The sequence below is a fragment of the Sparus aurata genome, chromosome 9 (assembly GCF_900880675.1).
Source record: "Sparus aurata chromosome 9, fSpaAur1.1, whole genome shotgun sequence".
NCBI lineage: Eukaryota > Metazoa > Chordata > Actinopteri > Spariformes > Sparidae > Sparus > Sparus aurata.
In genome coordinates, this window is record NC_044195.1 from 31,807,489 (window position 1) to 31,830,598 (window position 23,110).

Here is a 23,110-nt window from a genome sequence, read left to right on the forward strand (position 1 = left end):
TGATACCTTGGCTTCTTTTAGGTTCTGCGTGTACTTGAGTTCCACATCTTGAATCTGATCCTTCAGTTCGTGAATTTCCTGGTGAAGAGTGAAGCAGCAGCAGCAGTGAGCAGAGAAGCGCAGCGTGACATCAGCATCAGAAAAGCAGAAAGTTTGGTGAGCGGGCAACGATAAGAGCGACACAAGTGTTCGCAGAAAGAATGAAAATGACATGACAGCATGGACCTTCACAGAAACATTTCTTCTGTCTGTTGCATTTCATCTTTTTTATTATAAAACAGTATGATCTATTTTTTCTAGACCCTGAGACTTGTGATTTAATGAAGCATGTCTGGGTACAGTAATGAATAGTGCCTGAAGGCAAAAGTTTCTGCAGAAAACTTTTGCCAAATGTTGTGAATTCTGATTTCTGACATGATGTGACATAAATTCTTGTTTTCAAGATGATTTTATCAAAATGATAATCAAACCTGTATGATACCTTAAAACGACAAGGAAAATGTCCTCTCTTTCAGCAGTACCTTGATTTCTCGTATAGACGTTTCTGCATCTACAGTAATAGCCGTCTCGCCGCTTCCTCTCCGCGAGGAGGACCCGCCTAAAGAAGTGAGGGTTCCTGCTGTTAAGGCCGAAGCTGCTCGAGACCCCTGAGGAAGAAATGTTTATTAGTACTCTTTGGCATCAACTGGTACTGGCAGAGTAGATATCAGCATTTGTTGAGCTGACTAACTCACCTTCTCAAGATAATCTCTGTCCTCCACCTGTTGAGACAAATGAATTACAGTCAGAACAAACGAAGGACAATAAAGCAGCCAAGAGGACCAACTGACGGAGGAAGGAAGGAAGTCAGCTCAGCACTTATAAGAAGATTTATCCTGACATAACCTTACGAGAAAGCAACAGCCAAAACAATACTCGCAAGAACTTCAACCAGCTTTCAACACATGAACAAACTCAGAAATGCACAAGTTTATTTTTATATTAAACACCATGCAGATAATTAGTATAGAAGGAATCGAAAACTCCTTCAGAAAATAAAATCTCCAACCAAAAATGAGTCTGACACAGCCGTCCATTCAACTACAGATCATCAGTATCAATGAAACACCACACACATGAAAAACAATCTTGTCACAAGACAAGCTGGTTGTCTCCATAGTCAACACACACATTAACCTCTGACACAAGCACAGAGTGTGATCAGTGGTCCTTTTGTAGGATGACGTGCACGTAAAGGAAGCAACCAACAAAACCGAGCAGGAACTCAGCTCACATCACAGCCGCGGCCTCCTGTACGTGCAGAGCGACTCACATCAGAAAAGTCGGGAATAGTAACATCGTCCAGGTCCCGCGGGAGACCACTGCTGCTGGCCGCACTCCTCAAAAAACTGGCAACAGAGCCGCAGTTGTCCTACATCGACCACCAGGGGGCGAAACAGAACAGCAAGAAGGCCAAACACTCAAGATCAGGTCGAAACTTTAAGGAACACCAGCCAGTTAGAAATTAAGTGAAGTTGGGAGAGGAGATGATTATTTACACGTATCAAAGATCATTAAAGTTTACTCTTAAACCTCATTATGTAACCTTAAATCAGTGCTTAAAACATTACAGTTTACTGTGGGTTTCAAATAATCACATTCATATCATCTTCTTAATCTGTGACTATTGATTTACTTATTGTTTCTGTTGTCTTTTAACTATTTATATGTACTTATTAGTATTTTGCTTTATTGTCTTTATCATATAATTACAAAATGTTCTTAATGTCATATTTGTAATGTATTCTGTAAAACACTTTGCCTTATATCTCATTGCTGCTACATTAATACACTTGCTATGCCTCGGGTTCTTTTTATATGGAGACTATCTTATTAATAGTTGTTAAAACACTGGACACTAATCATTATTCTGAATAAATACTTCCATGTATGAAATAAAGTGCCTGTCCAGCACCAAAACAGGAATGAATGCATCCTTTCAGCACAATTTTATGTAATATGTCACATTTCTCTGTTGTGGTGATTCCTTGTCAATCACTGACATCATACAGCAGTATCATTTACTACAAAAGTAAGTAATGCTTCTTCACCTGGCAACAGATAGATGAATGGACGTCTAAATCCAAAAGATAATATCTTAAAACAGCTTTTTGTATAAATGACGAGCTAAACCTCACGTTGCTGCCTCAGGCTTGTAACAGATGGCTCCAATCAGTGACTGTACTGTGGCTCAGTGAACTGGACTGGCGACCAAACACTCATTGGACTTTCATCGTTACATTTCAGGCATAAATGTGACTTTCATAACCTGAGTCACGATCAGGGAGTGGGCTCCAATTCATGGCTCACTTATAATAAAACAGAACAGTGTCATCCTGCAATGACTGTGTTGTACAGGTCCACCAGGAAATACCTGCTTATATCAACAATGTTTGCACACTTCCAAATTCCTCTAATGTCAAAGAGTGAATCATAAACCAAACATTGTAGTTACAGAGCACCATATACAAGAGGCCTAATGTGATTTAAACCCTGGGATTAGTAGCAGGATGTCTGGGGAGGGAAGGCTCACCACTGGGCTGGCTCGGGCCGAACTGGCCCTGGAGGAGACTCTGGAACCGGAGCTGCGATAACTAGTGTAGTCTAAAGGCTGCAGAGAAAACACATGTCATGTTTCTGTCTGTACGTGGAGGCAAACATTTACGAACGTGCACACACTCACACCTACAGTACGAGTAGCAAACACATGCTGGAGATAACTAAATCACAATCCAGGCCTGGGCCGCTATCCAATATTGTTGACGAATATCACAATATCTTCCATCATATGCAGTATTTTTCACAATATCAACATTAAACAGCTGTGTGATTCTTCTCCTGAGAGGAAGACTGTTTTGAATTAGACTTAAATTTCATAAACTTAAGTTAAATTCCAAATACATCCCATGCAGCAGCATAATTTATGTAAGAAGAAAACAAATACAAACTTCACACATGGCCCAGTCCATTAATCCACACTGTTCCCTCACTCCCCTCAGTCACTGTTAGTGTGATCATCCTGCACAGTTAACAATCCAGGAGCATAAAACACTTTCCACACGCGACCATGTCACATCTCAGGTGAGTCAAACCAACAAAACCGCAGTTCACAGAAAATCTTACTTGAGAAGTCGAACTAACGACTCGCCGTGACGCGCTGTGGAGACTGTCTTCATATAAGGAGCTCTGCACATACACAGACACACACACACAGTGTAAATAGTAGCAGTTTGCTCATACTTCAGATGTGGGAACAGATAATGATATTTTTGTGTTTTTACTCCATGCTTTTCTACTTAAAGGTGCCTGTAATGCCAGAAGTGACTTCCAAAGGTGAGAAAACATTTAACTGAAAGCCCTCGATGTAATAATCAAATATTTTACTCTTAAAGGAACAGTTCACCCAAAAATAAGAATTCAACTTCTAAGACAACCAAGGTCAGTATCAGGTGTTCTGTAGAAAGCTGTTGTGAGAGAATAAAAGGTGTCATTTATCACTGCGTGGAGATTAGAGTGGACAAAAGGTAAGCTGGAAATGACTGGAACCAACCCTACGATAGATCTGCTTGGTGATCTGACTGAGTGACCCGTAGAACTGCAACACAGGATGAAGTTGGGAGTAAGAATGAGGTTTACAAGGCTGCAGATGGAACAGGTTGTGAAAGCATGAGCAATTCTCTTTTCAATTGTCTCTCTCCACAGAGAGCTGTAGGGTCAGGTAGCATTTGTCTGTATACAGACCTGGTAACCATTGAAAGCTGAACCAGTGTTTCTGGAAGAGGACAGACCGTTGAGGTTGTACAGGTCAGAGGAAGCATAAGAGGCCTGAAATGAGGAAAGGGAATAAGGAAGCGAGAGTATCGAGAAGGAGAGTGGGAATGAGGGAAAGGGACAGGAAGTTCAGAGACATCGTTTGTAATCTGTCGCCAAAAGTGCAACTTGCACCTGTTAGCAAGTGAACAGCAGCGAGTGAGGATCACACACATGCACAAAACAATTTATCTCTGTTACTTTTGTACCTTGTATTTGAACCTAAAGCCAAGCCTTCACAATTTCAGTTTTGAACCCCATGCTGTCCAACAGGCACTTCCCAGGAAAACTCCAATAGTGCACAGTCATCCATGTCTTAAGTGAGACTTGTTTTGAATACACATAACAACAAGGCAACTCTCCAAAATGCCTGTCAGTACATGTCACATGTCGCACACTAACTCCACTGTGACATATTTGGGAACAAACACTCCCCAACAATGAGAACGAGGAAGACAAAATCCATGCATCTTGTTTGTTCTTTCAGCTTGATTAGAAAAATATTTTCATGCCTCAGTAAAAAGGTTATTTCACTTAAAACAGTCCAAACTTTCACAGGTTGGAAGCAGCTGGAATAACAACTCATTTTGTTAATTAACACAGCTTTAGACGGAAGTGACACCACAGACCGTTAGTGGTATGAGAAATCAAACCGTGTGCAGAGCAGAGCCACCCACCGGCTGCAGGTCTGATCTGGAGGCACGCGACAGCCGGCTGTCATCACTTAATCTGGAGCTCTGAGAGTCAAACACCAACACCACAGTAACTACATGTCATCCTCAACACATCTGTCTGACAGCACACAGCTTTAATACAACATCACAGAGATCGTGTTGACACATCACACACACATCGCTGTTTCAGCAGACTGATACATAACTACTGGTTTGCAAATCTGTTACATTTGGACGTGTAGTTAAACAAATATGACAGAAGTAGAAGTAATTACAGCATGACCGGTACTTGATATTCGGGGCTGATGCTGTGGCAACATTAGGGAGTAAACAGGTCAAGAAAGAATTTAGATTGTACTTTTAGATTATCAAACTTATGAGAACATTTTCCTCCTTTCACATGAGCCGTTTGTGATATCCTGTTTCAACCACACCACAATAACGCAGCCAATCAAAGTTGCCTGGCAACCAAATTTCATTCCAAACCACTGAAGTTTGACTCAAAACAATCCAGAAAAGTTTTTATTTTCTGCCTCCTAAATAAGTTTGCATAGATATGTTTCTTAACAGAACAATTCCCCTCAACACAATGCAGATGTATCTTGTTCATCAAACAGTATGTTCATCTATATAATACTTTGGACAATCACTGCATAGCTATACAGCGATAAGGATGACACGCAGTTAAACGCACCGTCAGGTCTAGTCTGGAGGAGCGAGACGCTCGGCTTTCATCACTGATTCTGGAGCTCTGACAGCAGGAGAAAGAGGAAAGTCATGAGTGAAAGGTTGCAGATTGTCTATAAATTTGCAAGCATTCCTTCACACAGCTACTGACCCTGCTGGATATCACACTGTAATCATCATCGTAGCCGTTCCTCTGTGAGTAAAGAACGTGAAGAGTGAGAAACACTGATTCTGTTCCTATGCAGGCTTTTTGTACTTTTACGGTTCAAGCTTTTACATACGTCTTTGTCTTTGTGCTTATGCTTCTTCTTTTTCTTTGACTTCTTAAGTGACAGAGAAGAGGAGGAGCCCTTAGAGAGGAAGAGTGGGAGAACGGTGAAGGGTGAAAACACGCAAAACCTCATCCAAAAATCAGATCGACAATGCTGTTTGCACAGCACACATGTAAATCCAAAACTAATATAAATCACTGCGTTTACATGGACCCTAACCTTCCACTAAGAATTATCACAATCAGAATAAAAACACCTCATGTATACACCCCAATTTGGCTTGATCTGAATGAACTTTCTATCACATAAGGAGTGGTGGTGTAAACCTTTGATAATCCCTTAGTGCCAAATAAACATGTAAATGCTTAAACCCCATAATTTCTCAATTGGTTGGAATTAATGGGGCAATGTTACTTCTGGCAGGGAGAGAAAGATGACGCTAACAAAACAGAACTGGTCTGTGCTGGTCTTAGAAGATTTAAAGATTGTTGAATGCCTCCTTACGCCTCCAGAATGCAAATATTCCTCCCAAGACATGATGTGCGTCAATCTAGTAAATTGTATGAAAGGGCAGAGTGAATTAATTCAGTAATTTAATTTTCTTAATAAAGTTGGAGATAAACTTCTTCCTCTGCTGTTATGTTTCTGCCAGTTTAGATGCTTCACAGTGGGAAGAACGCTACTTCAGGGTATGTGAAGCACATCTTATTTATTTAGCGTTCATGTCAAAGTTGGAACCTCTAATTACAATGATTTCAGTCGGACACAAGAAATACAGCTCATGTAACCACAGCTACTGTTACTAATAAAAGGAAAACCAAACCAACAAACACATGCACCATGGTCTTTTTATACATGGGTGAAATGCATACTAAAGACCACAATCTTTTAACATGCAATTAAATTGCCAAAACTAACCGATTTATCTAAAAAATGAATAAATAAAAAAACTGAGTGAGCCAGATTTCCAGGATCTCGTGTGCCCACGAGAATGATTAGTATGAAGAGTTTTTCCACATTACACAGCACAGAAGAAATAGCACTCAACATTTTGAGACATAACACAGCCTAAAATAGTGTCGAGTGTGTTTTGGTTGGAGCCCCGTAGCTCCATAACACACCCTGTTCTTTCAGTCAAAATCAGATCTGAGTCCATGGTAGTCAATGTTCCTTCACAACAACAAAAACAAGCACACGACCGAATACAATCACACATAAGATGTTCCTCTGCAATCACAAACTATACAATCACTGACTCACTTTCATCCTGCGCACAGTAAAAATAATATAAACTCAAACTTAAATCCATTTAAATCACAGCACACAAACATGCTTTGTATTTTAAATAAAGGTGTTCTTATTTCTTCTGTGTAAACCCCACAAGGATAAAACAGATTAACTCCATGCTTTGAGTTCTTTAATCTAACTGTTAGTCAAACAACGAGTCATTCACACTATAAATCTTCAGGTAGCAGGGTTAAAAATTCATAACATCAACCCTTACCCCTCCACCGTAAGCCCCGACTGCATCAAGATCCGACTGCACAAAGACACAACATCATCACCAACAACCCACTCACTGCACCTTATTGAGTTACCAAGGACGGACACACTGCCTCCACATAACCAGAGGTTCAAGGGAACAAGGTCCATCTTTGTGGATCAAAACTCATTTGTGTATTTGAGAGTCGTAAACAAGAATAAAAGTGTTTTAAAGAAAGTCTCTGGAGATTAATTGCATGTGCTGTTTGAGTGATACTGACCCTGACACTGCCCCGGCTTCCCACTGACATCCGCTCATCGTCGTCTGAGTGCTGCGTGAGAGGGCGAGAGAGTGAAATGGATGGTTAGGGTTGTGGAAAATGGTCAAAATGTGTGATTTACGTCAACAATGACCACGAACGTTGGATAATGATAGTAAGCATTCTGCCGCAGTGACACATGGTTCAGTTTGGTGTTTTCTCTCCTCACATCTCATGAGGTTTTATGTGACCTTGAGTAAACACCACATCTCTAGATATTCTCTTGTGAAAACGAAAGTGTAAAAACACAAAAGCAAATACAAAGAATCACATCACATCTCGATATGACATCAGGGCTTTGGGTGCCACATTCTCAAACAAAACTTTATAGGTTTATAAAAATGTACAAGATTATTTTGATTATAGAGTTATCTATCAATCAATTTTTAGATTCATCGATTCATTGTTAATTCTTTGAAATGTCTTGTATCATCAGTCCGAAACACCATAATATTCAATTAAATACGATATAAAACAGAGAAAAGGCAGGAAATATTCACATTTAATATGATGAAAACCTAATATTCTGCCATTTTTGCATGAAAAATTACTTTAACAAATAATCCATTATCAAAATAGCAATCATAATTACCTATTTATTTATTTATTTATGGTATTGACTAATTAGTAAGTTGTCTAATCCCTGCAGCTCTCCAAGACAAAGGCTAAACAAGGAGAAGGTGTTGAGTTAATATTGAAAACTAATGTCATCGAGAGCAAATTAAAACAGGAACAGATCAGAAAACAGATTACACAGAAAAGTGATCCGTCTCTTATATTAGCTTGATCCAAATAACATGCACCAAATATATTTTTTGCACGGGGTCTGCTAAATCGAGACACCGAGTTGCTCCCTGTGGTTCTGCAGGATGGAGGACAAGGTAACAGAGGAAAGGCATGAAGAGATGGAAACAGATGGAGGGCTACAAACCGTTTGTATCCGTGAAGAACGTGAGTATCTCTCACTGTCCTCCTGGATGAGGAAGGAGGGAGGGAGGGGAGGGGTGAGGATGGAGAAGAGAGGAGATAACGAAGGAGGAGGAGAGAGATGTCAAAGATCAATGAGACAGATGGAGGAGGAAGGTAAAAAATGACTTTCAGTGCTCAGTCTTTCCACCGATCCAGCGATGTCCAGTTAAAGAAGAATTTGCATGTTTTCACTACAGCTGAAACAGCTTTGTTTTAAACAAGCTTTAACATTTGTTAAGTGTTAAATTCATGATCATTTAATCCTTGCTAATTTCAATTCCAGAAAACAAATGAATATGACAATAAGTTGATTCATTTTTGATGTTCATAAGTGATTGTGTGGATGAAACACCATCTTAACTATTTTTTTCATTGCGATTAATTGTCAATTATTTCCTTGATTGAGTAGTTGTTTGCTCTATAAAATATCAGTAAATGGTGACAAAGAGTCCAAGATGACGTCCTCAAATGGTTTGTTTTGTACACACCCCAAACATGTTCAGTTTCCTGTGACAGATGAGTAAATAAACCACAAATATTCACATTTAAGACGATGGAATAAGAGAATTTTGACTTTGCTCCCTTAAAATGTCTAAAATGATTAATCAATAACTATAATAGCTGGCAATTAATCTAATAATGAACAACTACTCAATTAATTGTTGCAACTCTACCCAAGATTATGCTGACAATAAAATAAATTGTGTGAGTGTATTCAAAGTCAAGCATTTTTCTAACCATGATAATATAGCCAATATAGAGACTTCGTACAAACACTGTTAAAAGTCCCTAAAAACATAATTTCAATTTGACTTTAGGATAATGATGTTGTGATATACTTCAATTAATCAAACATATTTGATATTTGGTAGCAATGAACACATGTAAATAAACTGGACACCACATAAACTGAACGGCACGAAAGCAAAGACTAGGATACATCACGTGCTTTTGCCTCGAGTCCTCCATTCAACAAATCTACAAGTTTACTGGATATTAAAGTACACACTCATTCGCAGAATCAGTCACACATGTTCCTAAAACCATCACAGTGAACCAGCAAATCCATCCAGCAGACCAGTGAAACACCCATGTTGCACAAACACTGTCACCTCAAATTGCAAGACACAGTAAGTACAATACTTTAGTACAAAAACACACTGTGGTTAGTGGAACTACAAGTCACATTCACTATGGATCTACATCACTGTGTTTGAAAGTCTCTGATGGTCTGAGGCAAATCAAAGTAAGTAACTAAAGTGATGAATTCAACAGTAAATCCCATGCAGTCTCACACCAACGGGGCAGATGGCCACGCTGATTCAAAGCCAAACGGGCACCCAGCTCCTTTGAATAAGTGGATTATCATTAATGGCCAAGCTTTGATTCCTCATAATCCGTTATTTTCTAAAAAGGCTTAACAGGAATTATCTAGAACTGAAAAAGCTTCCAAACAGACACAAATAAAAGCCTCCAAACATGTACAGAAGCAAGTAGACACATGCATTAGTGTTTTAGTGTCACCACAGCACAGAAACTGTACCATCCATTGTTCAATATCTCCCCATTTGCTGTCCGATCGGTCGTCTACTTTGGTGTCCAAGCCATAATATTTCTAAGATAAGACAGGAAATGAGGGCAAGATAAAAGTTCGGGAAACAGAGCACAGATAAAGATTTCCAGTATTCTCCTTAGCACAGTTTGAAACACACACCGATGATAATTTAAATGATATGCAAAGTAGAAATGAGGAAGAGGAGGCCTACCTTCTGCACCTGAAAGATCTACACACCAACACCAAGGAGAGGAGAAAGATTGGAGGATATCAAACATGAAAAGAGGAAGGTAAAATAAAAAATAAGATGTGATGAAGACAGACACGAAGTTAAACTCTCAAAAACATAAAGTTAACTACAGTAAGTGACAGATGAGGACAGACAGCATGCAGAGACGAAGGTTTCTGCTAATGAGAGCAGCTCAGGAATGTGCAGTCCCCCGCTGCACTGCAGGACCAACAGTTACTGACCCAACAACACAAGTTCAAAGGAGATTTGTACAAGACCTGGGTCACCAGGTAGTTTCCCATGGTTCCTTTAGGTTGGTATCAGTGGAAGAAAATGTGCAACTGCCACACAGTCACATTAAAGTCTGTGTTGCCATGACTACACAGCTGAGTCTTGTGACAAACTGGCCTCTCACACATCCTGGTTCAGAGCCTATGAGCTGAGATCATGTTCAAATAAAGTGAATCCAATACTCCTGTTAAATTGCCTGTTAACAAATAATTCCACACTTCGGGGAAACGTTTTGCAAAGTAATTTTCCTGTAGATAGATGAAAAGATTGATACCAATGTCAAGTGTGTGCATTATGAAACTACAATCTGTAGCTAGTTAGATTATTGTGAGGAGACACAACAGCGCTTTAGCAGGGATTTTTGTAGACTGCAGACAAAAGCTTCAAATCAGAGGCAAATCAGCAAAACGCTATCCAGACCCTGTTCAAAGATGCAATCCAAGATCTCGTTGTAACCCCAACAGCAGACACTCCTCAGCTGCAGTAGCTCTCTGAACCCAATCGTATCATGGATATATCAGCCACAACTTTAAAACCACTGACAGGTGATGACCCCTAATGCCCTGACACACCACAAAAACTGCTCAGGAATAGCACGAGGGACATGACAAAGAGCCCGAGGCATTGACCAGGCCCTCAAATTTCCCAGACCCTGATCTGATCGAGCATCTGTGGGACGTGCTGGAACAAGTCCGATCCATGGAGGCCCCAGCCCCCAACATACAGGACCCCAAGGATCGACTACAAACGTCCCGGTGCCGCACACCACAGGACACCCCCAGAGGTCCTATGACCATAGCTTGGTAGGTACAAGGTTTTTTAGCTGCACAAGGGGAACCTGCACAATATTAACACACTCCACTATGATTCAACAAACCTAAAGAAACATCTGGATCTGTATAGCTTTCTTCATCAGTACTGTGAGTAAACTTGAGCAGGGGTACTTCACTTCAATGAATTCTGACTGCTGCTCAATATGTCAACTCATTTCCATTAACCTCCCCGGTTCAGTCTGAAGTTGTGGGAACAACGACTCGAGCCAGGCAGGCCGGTTCTCCTCTCTCTAAAATGTGGAATGTTTGCGGAAGTACATCCATTATGGCCAATTACAAGTGTTTTCATTTTTGATACACAGATAAACCAATTACCCAAATGTATATTTATGTTAGATGGAATAATGTTTTCTTTGGTCTTTTCATTCATTTGCCCTTCAACTGTAATATCCCAACTAATGACAAGTTTTTCCTCACTTGAATCGAGGGTATAAGGACAGAGGCTGTCGTTCACAGTACAGACTGTAAAGCCCACTGAGGCAATGTGATTGTAATTTTGGCCTATATAAATAAAATTGATTTTGAATCAATCTGACAGCTACTTGAAGTTAAGTTAATCAAAGTATTGTCTGGCGGAGCTGTTCTCATAGACACTTTGCTGCTTTTAATAACAAGGCAAACACATTTGCTGTTAACTTAAATATAAGAGCACTTTGAGCTCACCACATCTGATCCAATCCAACACATTGAAAGCACACCCCACCCTGACTGCTGCACTTTCCATCACAACGGTCCAGCACTTTAATCCAGATTTACTACTACTGTCTCCCTTGTGTGCTTGCCCAATATACGGATTGGCTGCTTTGTAATTCTGGCTTTCAGAAATTGATTCGCAGCTGATCTCTGCATCCCTTTAGGAACAACAACACTCCTGAACAATCACTGGAGCACAACCTCTTGGCCTCACTAGTCCAATGCTCTTAATCTATAGGTTCAGTCAAGATGAGAGGTCACGTCCTTACGCTGGCGACCTCTAACTGCAGACTGCACCTCGTCTAATCATGAAGTCATCCTCTACTCTAGTTGTAGAGGCCACATACTTTCTAAAATAGCCTATAATGAATAGTTGAGGGACACATTACAGTGTCTAAAGTACAACAATAATGTAATACACCAATTTCACATTGTTTCCGCATAACGTATCCCCTCTTTTCCACTACTAGAATGAAAAAGAAACACACTGTTTGCCTTTATTCTCTGAACCCTGAGCAGTTACTGGCTGTCTTTTGCTCCTGACCACTGTAACATTATGTAACACAATGTAACATTACATCCAGGGAAAAGTCAGAAAGGTAGCTAACTTTTTTTTTAATAAATGATGGAGTAATATAACATATTATAAGTTGATATTTACACTTTTACATAAACCTATTTCAAGGAAAGTAAAATGACCCTTCATGGAGAAATCAACAGTCAAAATAACTCAGAAAGTGTGCTTTTTAAGCTCTGAAGCTTTATTTAGAAAGACACTCTGTTTTTTATGTTAACTTCTAGATGTGATAGAACTACATTAATACTACACAGAACCACAATTCTGGTTAAAAAAAAGTGTATCTTTGATGTTTAGGACAAATGTCAACCTAATCTAGTGAAAAAAAGCAACTGCTGAGGTTTAAATGCACATACGAATGATTAGAAAATGCCGAAATATTGCTCAAAGGGCTAAACTTCAGAAATTCATAACCTTTTAAGTCTTTTAGAGTACAGCTTTAGGATTTTTCAAGGTCCCACAAATTAAATCAAAGTTTCTTCATGTACCTGTAATACATGAGCTCTGACCTTTCATCCCTCTCCACATCTGACATCTCCTACAGGATGATTCTACAGCGCAATATGTCTTTTCCACTCATACTGACCATTAGTACTGATTGTTATTACATAATTTTACAGAAACTCATAATTAATAACACAAACTGACCAGAGGGATCCTGTCTGCGTACTTATCTGTTATTATGCGTCTGGACGCCCAATTAGCTGGTGCGCCAGACGCCGTCATAAGCCCATTCATGAAATGAGTTACACAATCAGCTTACGTATGTTTGAACCTTTTCTGTCCAACTCACCAAGTTCCCCTTCTTGATCGGAGGGGTTTGTGGGCGCCCGGTGAGGGCAGCCCTCAGCCCCCTCCCTGCTAGCCGACGCCCGGCCGTCCTGCTGCCCTCAGGGTGCCAGGACAGGTTGCATCCTTCACCAGTCAGCAGGTAAGACCAAGGGCGGTCATGTAGGCAGGATCACAGCAGAACGGAGCGCAGAGAAATGAGCTCAGAACAACAGAGGCGACCACACGGTTCTTGTTCACCGCTACACAGCTAAGAATCCAGCTTTAAGCCCTGTCTTCAGTGTGTGAGGAAACATCCAAAAGTCCCGGAGGTGGCTGTGAGCGCAGCGACCCATCGCTCATGTCCACAACACCGCAACAACGAAAACTGGTCCACTGTAGGCTGAACCAAGGAGTGCAACCTGCTAAGCTACTTTAGATCTCGGCTAAAGGGTTTAAGGGACACACACACACACACGCAGACACACATATACACGAACACACATCGACCAGACTCGGCTTAACAATGACCATTAATCCGGTGAGTATGACTGGTGTATGTGTGTGTTCACGTGCAGACTGTTGTTGTTTGGGCTCAGCACCTGTGTTTTGATTGCAGAATAATTGGGCTGAAATGGTGATTATCCCACTATAATTTAATGGGAGAAGGGATGGCTATAATAACAAGCAGCAGATCTCTCCTGTAAATTGGATCAGTAGGATATCAAGTGGTTATTTTTAAATGTGTGAACATATATGTTGTCAGATTAAATGCAGCCAGAGATGTATGGTCAATACCTGAGGCATAGTAGCTATCACTTTTATTATTCATCATTGTAACACTTTCATTATTGTTGTAGATGCTGTTGATTATCCATGAGAAGGATTTCTTCATATTTGTATTTGACGTATGTTATTTTTGCAAAAACACATTGAAGTACCATTAACTTTCCTGATATTTAATTAACCGGATTTGTTTAATAAATTTTATCAGCAAAGTGTTTCTCAATTTTATTTCAAGCAATACATATCAATATTAGGGTTGCCACGAGTTCAATACTAAATTTACAAACTAAACTTAAAAATTGAACACTTTAAAGTTCTCCACAAAGATGATCGACTGACTGGTATCAGAGGTACCAGGGTCTGAAACATTGATTTGTCTGGGAAAAGGGTTTACTTAAAACACATTAGAGAAACCAAACTTTATAAAAAACTGACTTTCTATCTTTAGTTATTTATTGGTACAATTTGTTTGTACATTTTTTGTCCCAACCACACAACAAAAAACATCTTTAGGTTACACAGAGGGGTCGTCATGAGAAAGTTGAGAAAGAGATTTAGGTCGAAGGTCCCCAGGGTTAAATTTACAATCCTCTCTGGACTCAGAAATGAGTCAACCTTTATAAGTTCTGTTTCGACAGGTGACGGGCAGAAGTCTGTTTGTGTGTATGGGATTACTCCAGGCTATAAATAGCGAGCTGGGGAAAGTGGGACTCCCCACAGTTCAGATCAGAGGTGCTAACCTAGACAAAAAGAAACTCCAGTAACACACAGACTGTTGAGCTGTGCACCTGCTTCAACACAAATCAGAGTGAAACGCTGACACTGGAGGTATCAGCCTCTGTGGTCTCCATCTTGACATTTCTGGAGGGTTCCAGGTAACAGCCACAGTGGCCAAGCAGAGAAGTAAATAAATAGTGCTGTACTACATACTGTATGTAGTTATCCAAAGAGGGAGGACTACCCAAAAACCATGATGAAACCAAATCATAAACGTCTTTATCCACGTGTATAACACAGGTAACAGAATGTCAATAACTGTTGTATTTTGTTTTTAAGAACTGGTTAAAATACGCCAACATACAGTAGCAGACGTGACAGGGTGCCTTGGGTTTTTTCTTCAGAGTCTCTCAAATGTGAATTGAAAAGTTTCCATGAAGTCTCAAAAGTCTTGGAACATTTTTTCCGTTTGGCCTGCGATTAACTGGAAAACGTTCAAACCCTCTTTTAGGACTTTCATCTCATCGCTTTGGCAAACTGTGTGCTAAACAGTTGGAAGCTGCACTGTCAAACAAAATATCTCTGCTTTCTCATCTTTTTACCTTATGTGCTCATTACCTACCTTGTACTTGCTAAATGTTTCCTAAACCAATGGATGGCTGTGGTTAAGATACTGTTGTGTAGTTGGAACAAAAACTTTAACACAAATTCACTTTAGCCCAGACAAACAAGATGAGCTGCACATGTGATATTCCATCACCTTTAAACGAGATATGTTCACATTATTTTAAAGGTATAAAATGTCTAAATATGACTAAATCTCTGATATATATTTTGTTACATTGTATACAAACATTATTCCAAATGTTTCCAATAATGTTAAAACCAGAAAAATAAATACTGTTATTCAAAGGGCCACTGCGTTTTATTTGGTTGCCTTTCATAGGACTTCATGTGACTGAACTTCCTGCCTGAGTCGATGGTGGTTATTTAACAATGACAACAGCTCCCATGATCCAACAGTAATTAACTACATCTTTTGTTTTGATTGTTTTGATTGCGAGAGCCCTAATGGCAGAAATTCCATGTTCAGATGGCCTCTTAGACTAACCGGTCATTCAAAATGAAATGCCTCTGTAAAACTCAGGTTTTTCAGATAAAGTTCTGCAGTTGTAGTTATTCAAAATGAAACCCACATGGTCTAGAGTTGGTTGGTAATGATATTTTCCTGCAGAACTGACTGATAAGGAGGAGTGACTTTTATCTGCTCATCCTGAATCAACTTGTCCATGTTTTTCAGGCTTTTTTCTGAACTTTCTGTGTACAACAAATAGACTGTGAGGAAATCAACAGCAGTGCTCCTCAGCGCTGCACCCTGTTTACACCTCCGACCTATGACCTACAGGATTTAAGAGTCCCAGCTTAGGACCGTAAAGCAATGTTGACAGGAAATGCTTCAGGTCCAGAGCGCCAACAGAGGACCAACAAGACCGCGGAAATCCTCTTGGTGAAGGGTCATGCATAAACAAGCCATGTGGCACACAATAGCACTCGGTGTTACAAACGTTAAAAATATGATGACCTTAAGATGTTTGAGTTTTGGCTTAATTAAAGTACCGAAGAAATCGTAAACTCTATGTGATCCCTGAATAAAACTCTAAACCCAACATGTGTCACAAGGCCATACAACAAGCAATGATTTCTTTAATGGTTATCCAAACAGTGCATCTTGTCTTCATAGTTTCAAATGTATGAATGCATCTTGACTTGTACCTCTTTCTGTTGTCTCTCCAGCTCCTTCATGCGGATCTCTCTGGCCTCTGCCCTGGCTGCCCTCTTGGCTGCTAGCCTGGCCTCGGCCTGAGAAACAGATCAAGAAACAAATGAAAAAAGAGAAGTGAGAACAGCAGAAATTGTAGCTGGGATACTGTGACACACATCTACACATCTATAAATGTACAGGCGTGTGAATCGAGGTCCAGTTCCTCGACAGAGACATGTGAAATTTGCCAGACATGTTTGGGAAGTGAATGCACCAAAGGTTTCAGCAACATGACCCTATTTTAAAGACCCAGGGATTTATAGTCATATACAAAAATTAATTGATTGATTTTGAGTAATGTTTCTTAAGAATAAAATCTAAATTCTTGGATTGCAGCTTCTTTAAAGACCAACTCTACCAATTTCACACATAAGGGTTAGGTTAAAGGTCTCGGGAATACTATTGCATGTGTGGAAAAAGGTAGTATAAAGAAGAAGCTGCATGTAATTAATAAACTGAAATTTTTCAGATTACATGCAGCTTCCTCTGGAGCCACAAAACACCCTATACGACTTCTTCCACATATGTAGTAGTACTCCAAGACCTGTGACATGAATATTTTCTTGTTTCTTTCCTCAACTATGACAGTGGACTAAATATCATTAGGTTGTGGACAAAACAAGACATTAGAGGATGACATCTTGGGCTTTAGGAACCACTTATTGACATTTTTCTCAATTTTCTGACATTTTATAGACCAAACAAATAATCAATAAACACAAAATAATCACAGATTAACGTACAATAAAATAATAACTGTTTGTTCCAGCCTTACGTTATATCAACATATCCTTTTGAATCTTTAGTTGGAGAACCTAAAACATTTTCAGTCCTCACAGATCATGTTCCTTGTCACAGTAGACTGGATTAGCAGTGTTAGCCGTGTCTATAAACACAGGATATCAGGTGTCCTTTAAACTCTGAATAGCTGTAGTGGACCGTATTAATAAATACACAGTCTTGTGAGAAATCTTCAGACCCCTGCAGACATGCAGTCACAACAGTGTGTAAATGTGTGTATGTATTTATATTTCTGTGTTTGAAGGCATTGCCTTTGCTCCACTCAGCACTCAGAGGAGAGCAGGGCCTTTTCCTTAAAAGGACCTCTCTGTGAGCGCGTACTGTATGAGTGTGTGTAAGCATTTCCTTCCTCTAACGTTGTGGTAGGCACTGTGTGGTTGCAGTCTGTTCGCCTCTAGGCGGGGTCACTGAAGCCCTCCCATCATCGCACTAATGCATTTCCCTACTGTCAGTCACCATGACCAAGTAACAGGAAAAGACAGACAAAGAAAAGAGTCGGCTTCAAAGAAAACATGTTCACACACTGAAACTTTCAGTCATGACTCAGTTCAACATTTTCACATACTTTTAAAATCTTTATCACTGTGTCTGGCAAGTGGAAAATAATGACTAAGTAGAACATGTTCCTGTAGCTAAAGGAATTTCCTTCATATACAGGACAAAAACCAGATGAAAGAAAAGGCTGACACAACTTTTGGGGAATTTAGTAGCATGTCCTCTGCCCGCGTTCTATCAGAAAAACAGATCTGGTTTCACATTTTCATTTCAATTAATAAGTAACTAATCCTGGGCTAAAAATCCCTGTTGGAACGTAAATATTGTTACGATCCCTGTGTGTATTCACACTAAAGACATGTTTGCATCAGGAACCCCACTTTGCCTGTCAGCGATGTCACGATTTCCATTCAGAATAAAAAATCTATCAAAATGAGCCTTCAATTTTGAAAATCAAATTGAAAGGCATTATCAGCGATGGCCCTGGATGAGTTGACTTGTGCACATCCATCACATCTAAAAAGAGGGGAAAAAACCTTCAAAAAGACTTCGGTCGAGGCAGTTAGCTTACTGATAGCCAGCAGCCACAGTTGCAGACACAAAGGATTTGTATCCTTTGTGAACGAAGACAAAAACTGACCGCTACAATCCTTCACTGATCTCTTTGAGAAAGAGGGTTTACTCGTGGGAGATGAACTGAGCTGAACTGCCAGAGATCCTTTATTGATTTGCTTGGAAAGATGGATTTACCCAGGACAGATTTGAGACCAAACTTTATAACAAAATGAAATTCTATCCTTTTTTGGTTATTGCTGAATCACAGAAGGGCTGGTATTTTTTTGTTGAACTCTCTTCAGTCAATATTATTTGGAATGTGCCTAATCTGAACCTGCAAAAAAGCCACAAGAATAAAGTCAAAATTTGGTTTAACATACTCCAATCTTTTTAAAGAAGAATGTATCAATGTACATGACAGTTGTGAGGGCATAAAACCATCTGATGATCTTTACAAATCCAGATGGGAGTCTAACAATAGCAAAGGCCATCAGCGCTGGAAAATGTTTTTAAATCGAAAGTCAAATTGATTTGTGGACTTGGAGAATCATGACACTACTTGTGGCAGTTCAAACATCTGAAGTCCACAAACCAGGACAACATCCCCCACCAGCTTCCCACCCATTAACATTGCCAGCTGTGTTGGTTACATGATATTACCAGACTGGAGACCCTGCTGTCAGGAACTGAACCAGAGCCCCTGCAGGTCTCAGACGTTTGATCTTCCTGCACACACGCACACATCAAACTCAATTTATCTATGAAAAACTATAAATGCACTTAATAAGTTCAGTATAATACAGTAGGTGAAATTCTCACTGATATCATAAAGTGATAAACACAATATATATATGAAATTATTTCATCCACATGTTCCATGTTATGTGATCAATATTCTATTAAATATGTAAATGTGTGTGATGTTGGGCTGGCAGCCCTGTGTGCTCTCCTGTGTGGTGAGTTTGTCCCCACCACTTGATTGTAGCTGACTGGTACACTTTGTCCTGTTCACATCCTGTGCAGTTCAGCCCTTCACATCACAATTACGTTCCAGGGCTGCAACTAAGGATAATTTGGAATATCGATTCATCTGCAGATTATTTTCATGATTAAATGATTACTTGTCTCTGTGCTGTACCATGTCTGCGAAATGTCAAGAAATCGTGAAAAATGCTCATCACAATTTCCCAGAGCCCAAGTTTAGGTCTTCACATTGCTTTGTTTGGCCAACAGACCAAAAGCAAAACTGTCCTGAATGATGAATAGGAGCAGCAAATCCTCATTTCTTTAAGAGGCAAGCAAATGCTGTTTTTTTCTAAAAACTGAGTGAAAGATGAACTGCTTAACAAAATAGTTGGCAGTAACTTTCTTTTGATAAACTAATCGATTATTTAACAAGCATTGCAGATCTTTATTATGCCAAGCTGCACCAAAGTGGGCTGTGATCACAATTAGACAGCATCTAACTCCACACGATAGTGATGATGGTTGTGGTCGACAACCTTTAAGTTACCAAGGCACGATTCAAGTTGTGAGCTCTGAAGTCTGCAGGATGATTTACGTAACGGCCATCTGCCTCGATCTGCTTTAAAGTGTTTCAGCGTTAGATAAATGGCCGACAGAGGCCTGAAATGTTGGAACAGCAGGTTTGTTGCTGCATCAGTAGAGATGCTTTTTACCCTGCAGTGAGATGTGTGTGAATGAGAACCAGGACATTCTTAAAAAGAGAGCGCTGTCCTCAGTAAACACTCAAATAACTAATCAAGCAAGTTACAAAAAGCTCTTCATAACAGTCGACTGTGCGATGAAGGAGGTGTTCCAGAAATAGTCCTCACTGATTGCTGTTCTCCCTGCAGCTCACTCACTGACTGCTGTAATGGCATTTCCTCTCAGTCAGTGATTGGTCATTGTCCTTGGGATTCTTCAAATTTGTGCCCGTGGCTTTCAAACACACATAAAAGAGGCTCTTAAAATCTAATGCTGTTACTGTGTTGAACCCAATGTGTTCAGGATCCCTCTTCTCAAACTAATCTTCCCTGAACTCTGGATGAGGTGACAAAGTTGCCGCATCAGAGGAGTAATATGACATCAGTATAATCAAAATGTTTTAATGACTTCATTCAGAAGGACGGCGAGAGAAAAGACAGACATTACAATCAGCCAGGGGTGGAAACAACTGGCACATATTCTTTACAGCCGTTTATAAATTGTGGTGTCAGATGGGTGGGTACCATAGTGCCACATACAATGCAACACAACACAATACAATGAGTGCCAGGACATGCACACAATGATATCATACTGAATTAGACCTTCCTGTGAATGACAACTTACTTGACATGTTCTGAATTATCCGGATGCGGTTAAGCACAATTTATAACAGCAAGCTGATTCAAACAAATCCAACAAATCCGCTGTTAGAAGAAACTTTGACATGACTTAACATTATGGCCAAGAAAGTTTGTCCAGATATACAGAGAATTGTGTGAGAGGGACTGTGTGTAGAAATACAGCACAATATTTAGTCTTTACTGCAGGCAACTTATTTGGACCAGGTTAAGTTATATTAAATATCGTTTTGCACCGACACCGCAGGTGGAAATTTCTAGATCATAAGATTTCTGGCCTAGATTGAACAATTAAGCAAAACGTTGCAAACATGCAACTCCTTCGCAAAAATATCACTCTCTTGTATTGAATTATGGACAAAAATTAGGCTAACATTACTTATATGTTGGGAGATGTTGGAAACACCTAGTATTTTGAAGGTAGACATCTGGCAACACATTAATATTTCATGACTTTCTAAATAAAAAGAGAGTTCAGATTTATATGACTGCTTGCATTGATTATTGAAAAAGTAGCTATGTGTGGTAATATAGAAAATTAAGGAATGCCTGACACACAGAAATGCATGGAGAGCAAGTCAATTCAATAGAGGTATCAAATGAGATTGAGTTTCCAATCCTTCATAAGTCTAAACAAGCGCCAACAAATATAGTATAATTTGGAACAACACATTACAGGTATATTACATACAGCATATTGAATTTGAACGATTTGGCAGTCATATGTAACAGGAAGCGGTCATGGTCACTGGTGCATGACCGCAGCCCAGCATGATAAGTACAACATATAATGTACAGCCAGCAGAGACTGAAACAGTTTACTTTAATTTAAAAATACATTTCTGCCTCCTTAACATTTTATACAACTTTCCATTTTGTAAACTGTCAGCATCCTTACTGGTAATTTCAGTACTAAATGTCTGAGTGTAGCAGCTCCTCAAACCCCTCCTGACACAGAGAGGTGTGAATTATTTCATCATTTACACATTACTGCCTCCCTTTTTATGGGGTGGGAGTGCTGTGTTGGCTAAAAAACACACTTTAAGGTAATTAAAAAAAACGCTGACTTGTACAAACAGTCAGGAAAACTGTGTATTCAAAGCAGACAAAAACAGTAATCTGCACACCTGACAACCAATGCTACTATTCAGTCATCTTAAAAAGTATCTTTAACAGTAATATTGAGCGTTTTCTTCTTGTATATTATGTGATAGAAGAGGCTGAAAATGTGTGACACCACAATAAATAAAAGGCGTTGTACAGGTCAGCATTCAGCATTAGGGCCACTACTAATGATTATTTCCATTGTCAACTAATCTGTTGTTATATTATTGATTAATTAATAGGTGAAAGATGTTGATCAGTGTTATTCAAAGCCCAAGATGTCGTCCTCAAATGTTTTGTTCTGCACATGACCCAAGAATATTCAGTTTACTGTCATAGAAGGAAAGAAACCAGAAAATATTCACATTCAAGAAGCTAGAATCAGAGAAACTTGACCGTTTTTTTCTTTTATAACTGAAACTGATTTATCGATTATAAAAATAGATAGTGATTCATCTAATAGTTGAAAACTGATTAATTCTTGCAGCTCTAGTCTACACTCTTTTTTTAATTATCTGACACCATCTGAGTTACATCGATGTGTCAAAGTTCATCAACAATATGTAACTTTAAAAACTTTTAGCTTTGGGTTTGGATTACAATTCATTCTTTTATAAAAGTGCCTTCTTACGGTTATCAAAATACACCCTTATGTCCATTCATGTTTTACCTGCAAGTGTACACTGTAGCCTGTAGTCAGAAGGTTGCATCTAAATAGGCCAAAATACAAAATCACACATCTTTCCTTCCTCCTCCGTTACAGCTATTTATAATGACCTACATGGTCCTGGGTTCTATCAAAAACTGCTCTAATTCAGCACAATTTCAATGAGGTGACTGTCCTCCTGAGAGAGAATGTGCTAGATCATTACAAAAACGGATTCTGTAACATGATGTGTCACACAGAGATAACATCTGAAAGGGTTTAAATGCTGCTAAAAACAGGAAAAAAGATAATTTAAGGGAAGGCTACTTTCAAACATATTGTGTAAAGCTAGATTTTGTAACATAATTTATGTTCTCCTTCCTCCGAGTCCTGACTTGCACTTTATCATCAAGAGCTATGCTAAGAGGCAAAAGACAGTGCTTAAGCTTCCTAATTCTTCATTAAATTAACTGCATACAAAAATTCATCTCGTCACAATTATTAAAAACACATACACAAATCTACACATAGTGGTTTTAATAGTGGTTTTAAATCGAAAACTAAACAGTGTGTGCACCACACTGAGGTGAGCACAAAGGACAGAGCTGGCTTCTGTCAGTCTGATCCCTTGAGTCTA

The 23,110-nt window shown here is 39.4% G+C and overlaps 1 protein-coding gene across 16 annotated transcripts in view; it reads right to left on the reverse strand.

Moving 5' to 3' along the window:
• Positions 1 to 23,110, reverse strand: part of lrrfip1a (leucine rich repeat (in FLII) interacting protein 1a) — a 45,494-nt gene that overhangs the window by 9,602 nt on the left and 12,782 nt on the right. For 4 of the 16 annotated variants that reach the window (XM_030427852.1, XM_030427851.1, XM_030427842.1 and 1 more), the window contains exons 2-19: positions 16,476 to 16,562; positions 10,020 to 10,037; positions 9,797 to 9,868; positions 8,216 to 8,257; positions 7,246 to 7,296; positions 6,987 to 7,022; positions 5,492 to 5,560; positions 5,362 to 5,403; positions 5,218 to 5,274; positions 4,527 to 4,586; positions 3,781 to 3,864; positions 3,590 to 3,634; positions 3,163 to 3,225; positions 2,573 to 2,650; positions 1,274 to 1,411; positions 735 to 761; positions 522 to 647; positions 7 to 78 (exon numbers count right to left, since the gene is read on the reverse strand). In XM_030427852.1, coding sequence (XP_030283712.1) covers positions 7 to 78; positions 522 to 647; positions 735 to 761; positions 1,274 to 1,411; positions 2,573 to 2,650; positions 3,163 to 3,225; positions 3,590 to 3,634; positions 3,781 to 3,864; positions 4,527 to 4,586; positions 5,218 to 5,274; positions 5,362 to 5,403; positions 5,492 to 5,560; positions 6,987 to 7,022; positions 7,246 to 7,296; positions 8,216 to 8,257; positions 9,797 to 9,868; positions 10,020 to 10,037; positions 16,476 to 16,562 — 1,167 coding nt within the window. Of the gene's footprint in view, positions 1 to 6; positions 79 to 521; positions 648 to 734; positions 762 to 1,273; positions 1,412 to 2,572; positions 2,651 to 3,162; positions 3,226 to 3,589; positions 3,635 to 3,780; positions 3,865 to 4,526; positions 4,587 to 5,217; positions 5,275 to 5,361; positions 5,404 to 5,491; positions 5,561 to 6,986; positions 7,023 to 7,245; positions 7,297 to 8,215; positions 8,258 to 9,796; positions 9,869 to 10,019; positions 10,038 to 13,224; positions 13,733 to 16,475; positions 16,563 to 23,110 lie in introns of those variants that run through there. The other 12 variants (XM_030427853.1, XM_030427843.1, XM_030427841.1 and 9 more) reach the window with 10 other exon arrangements.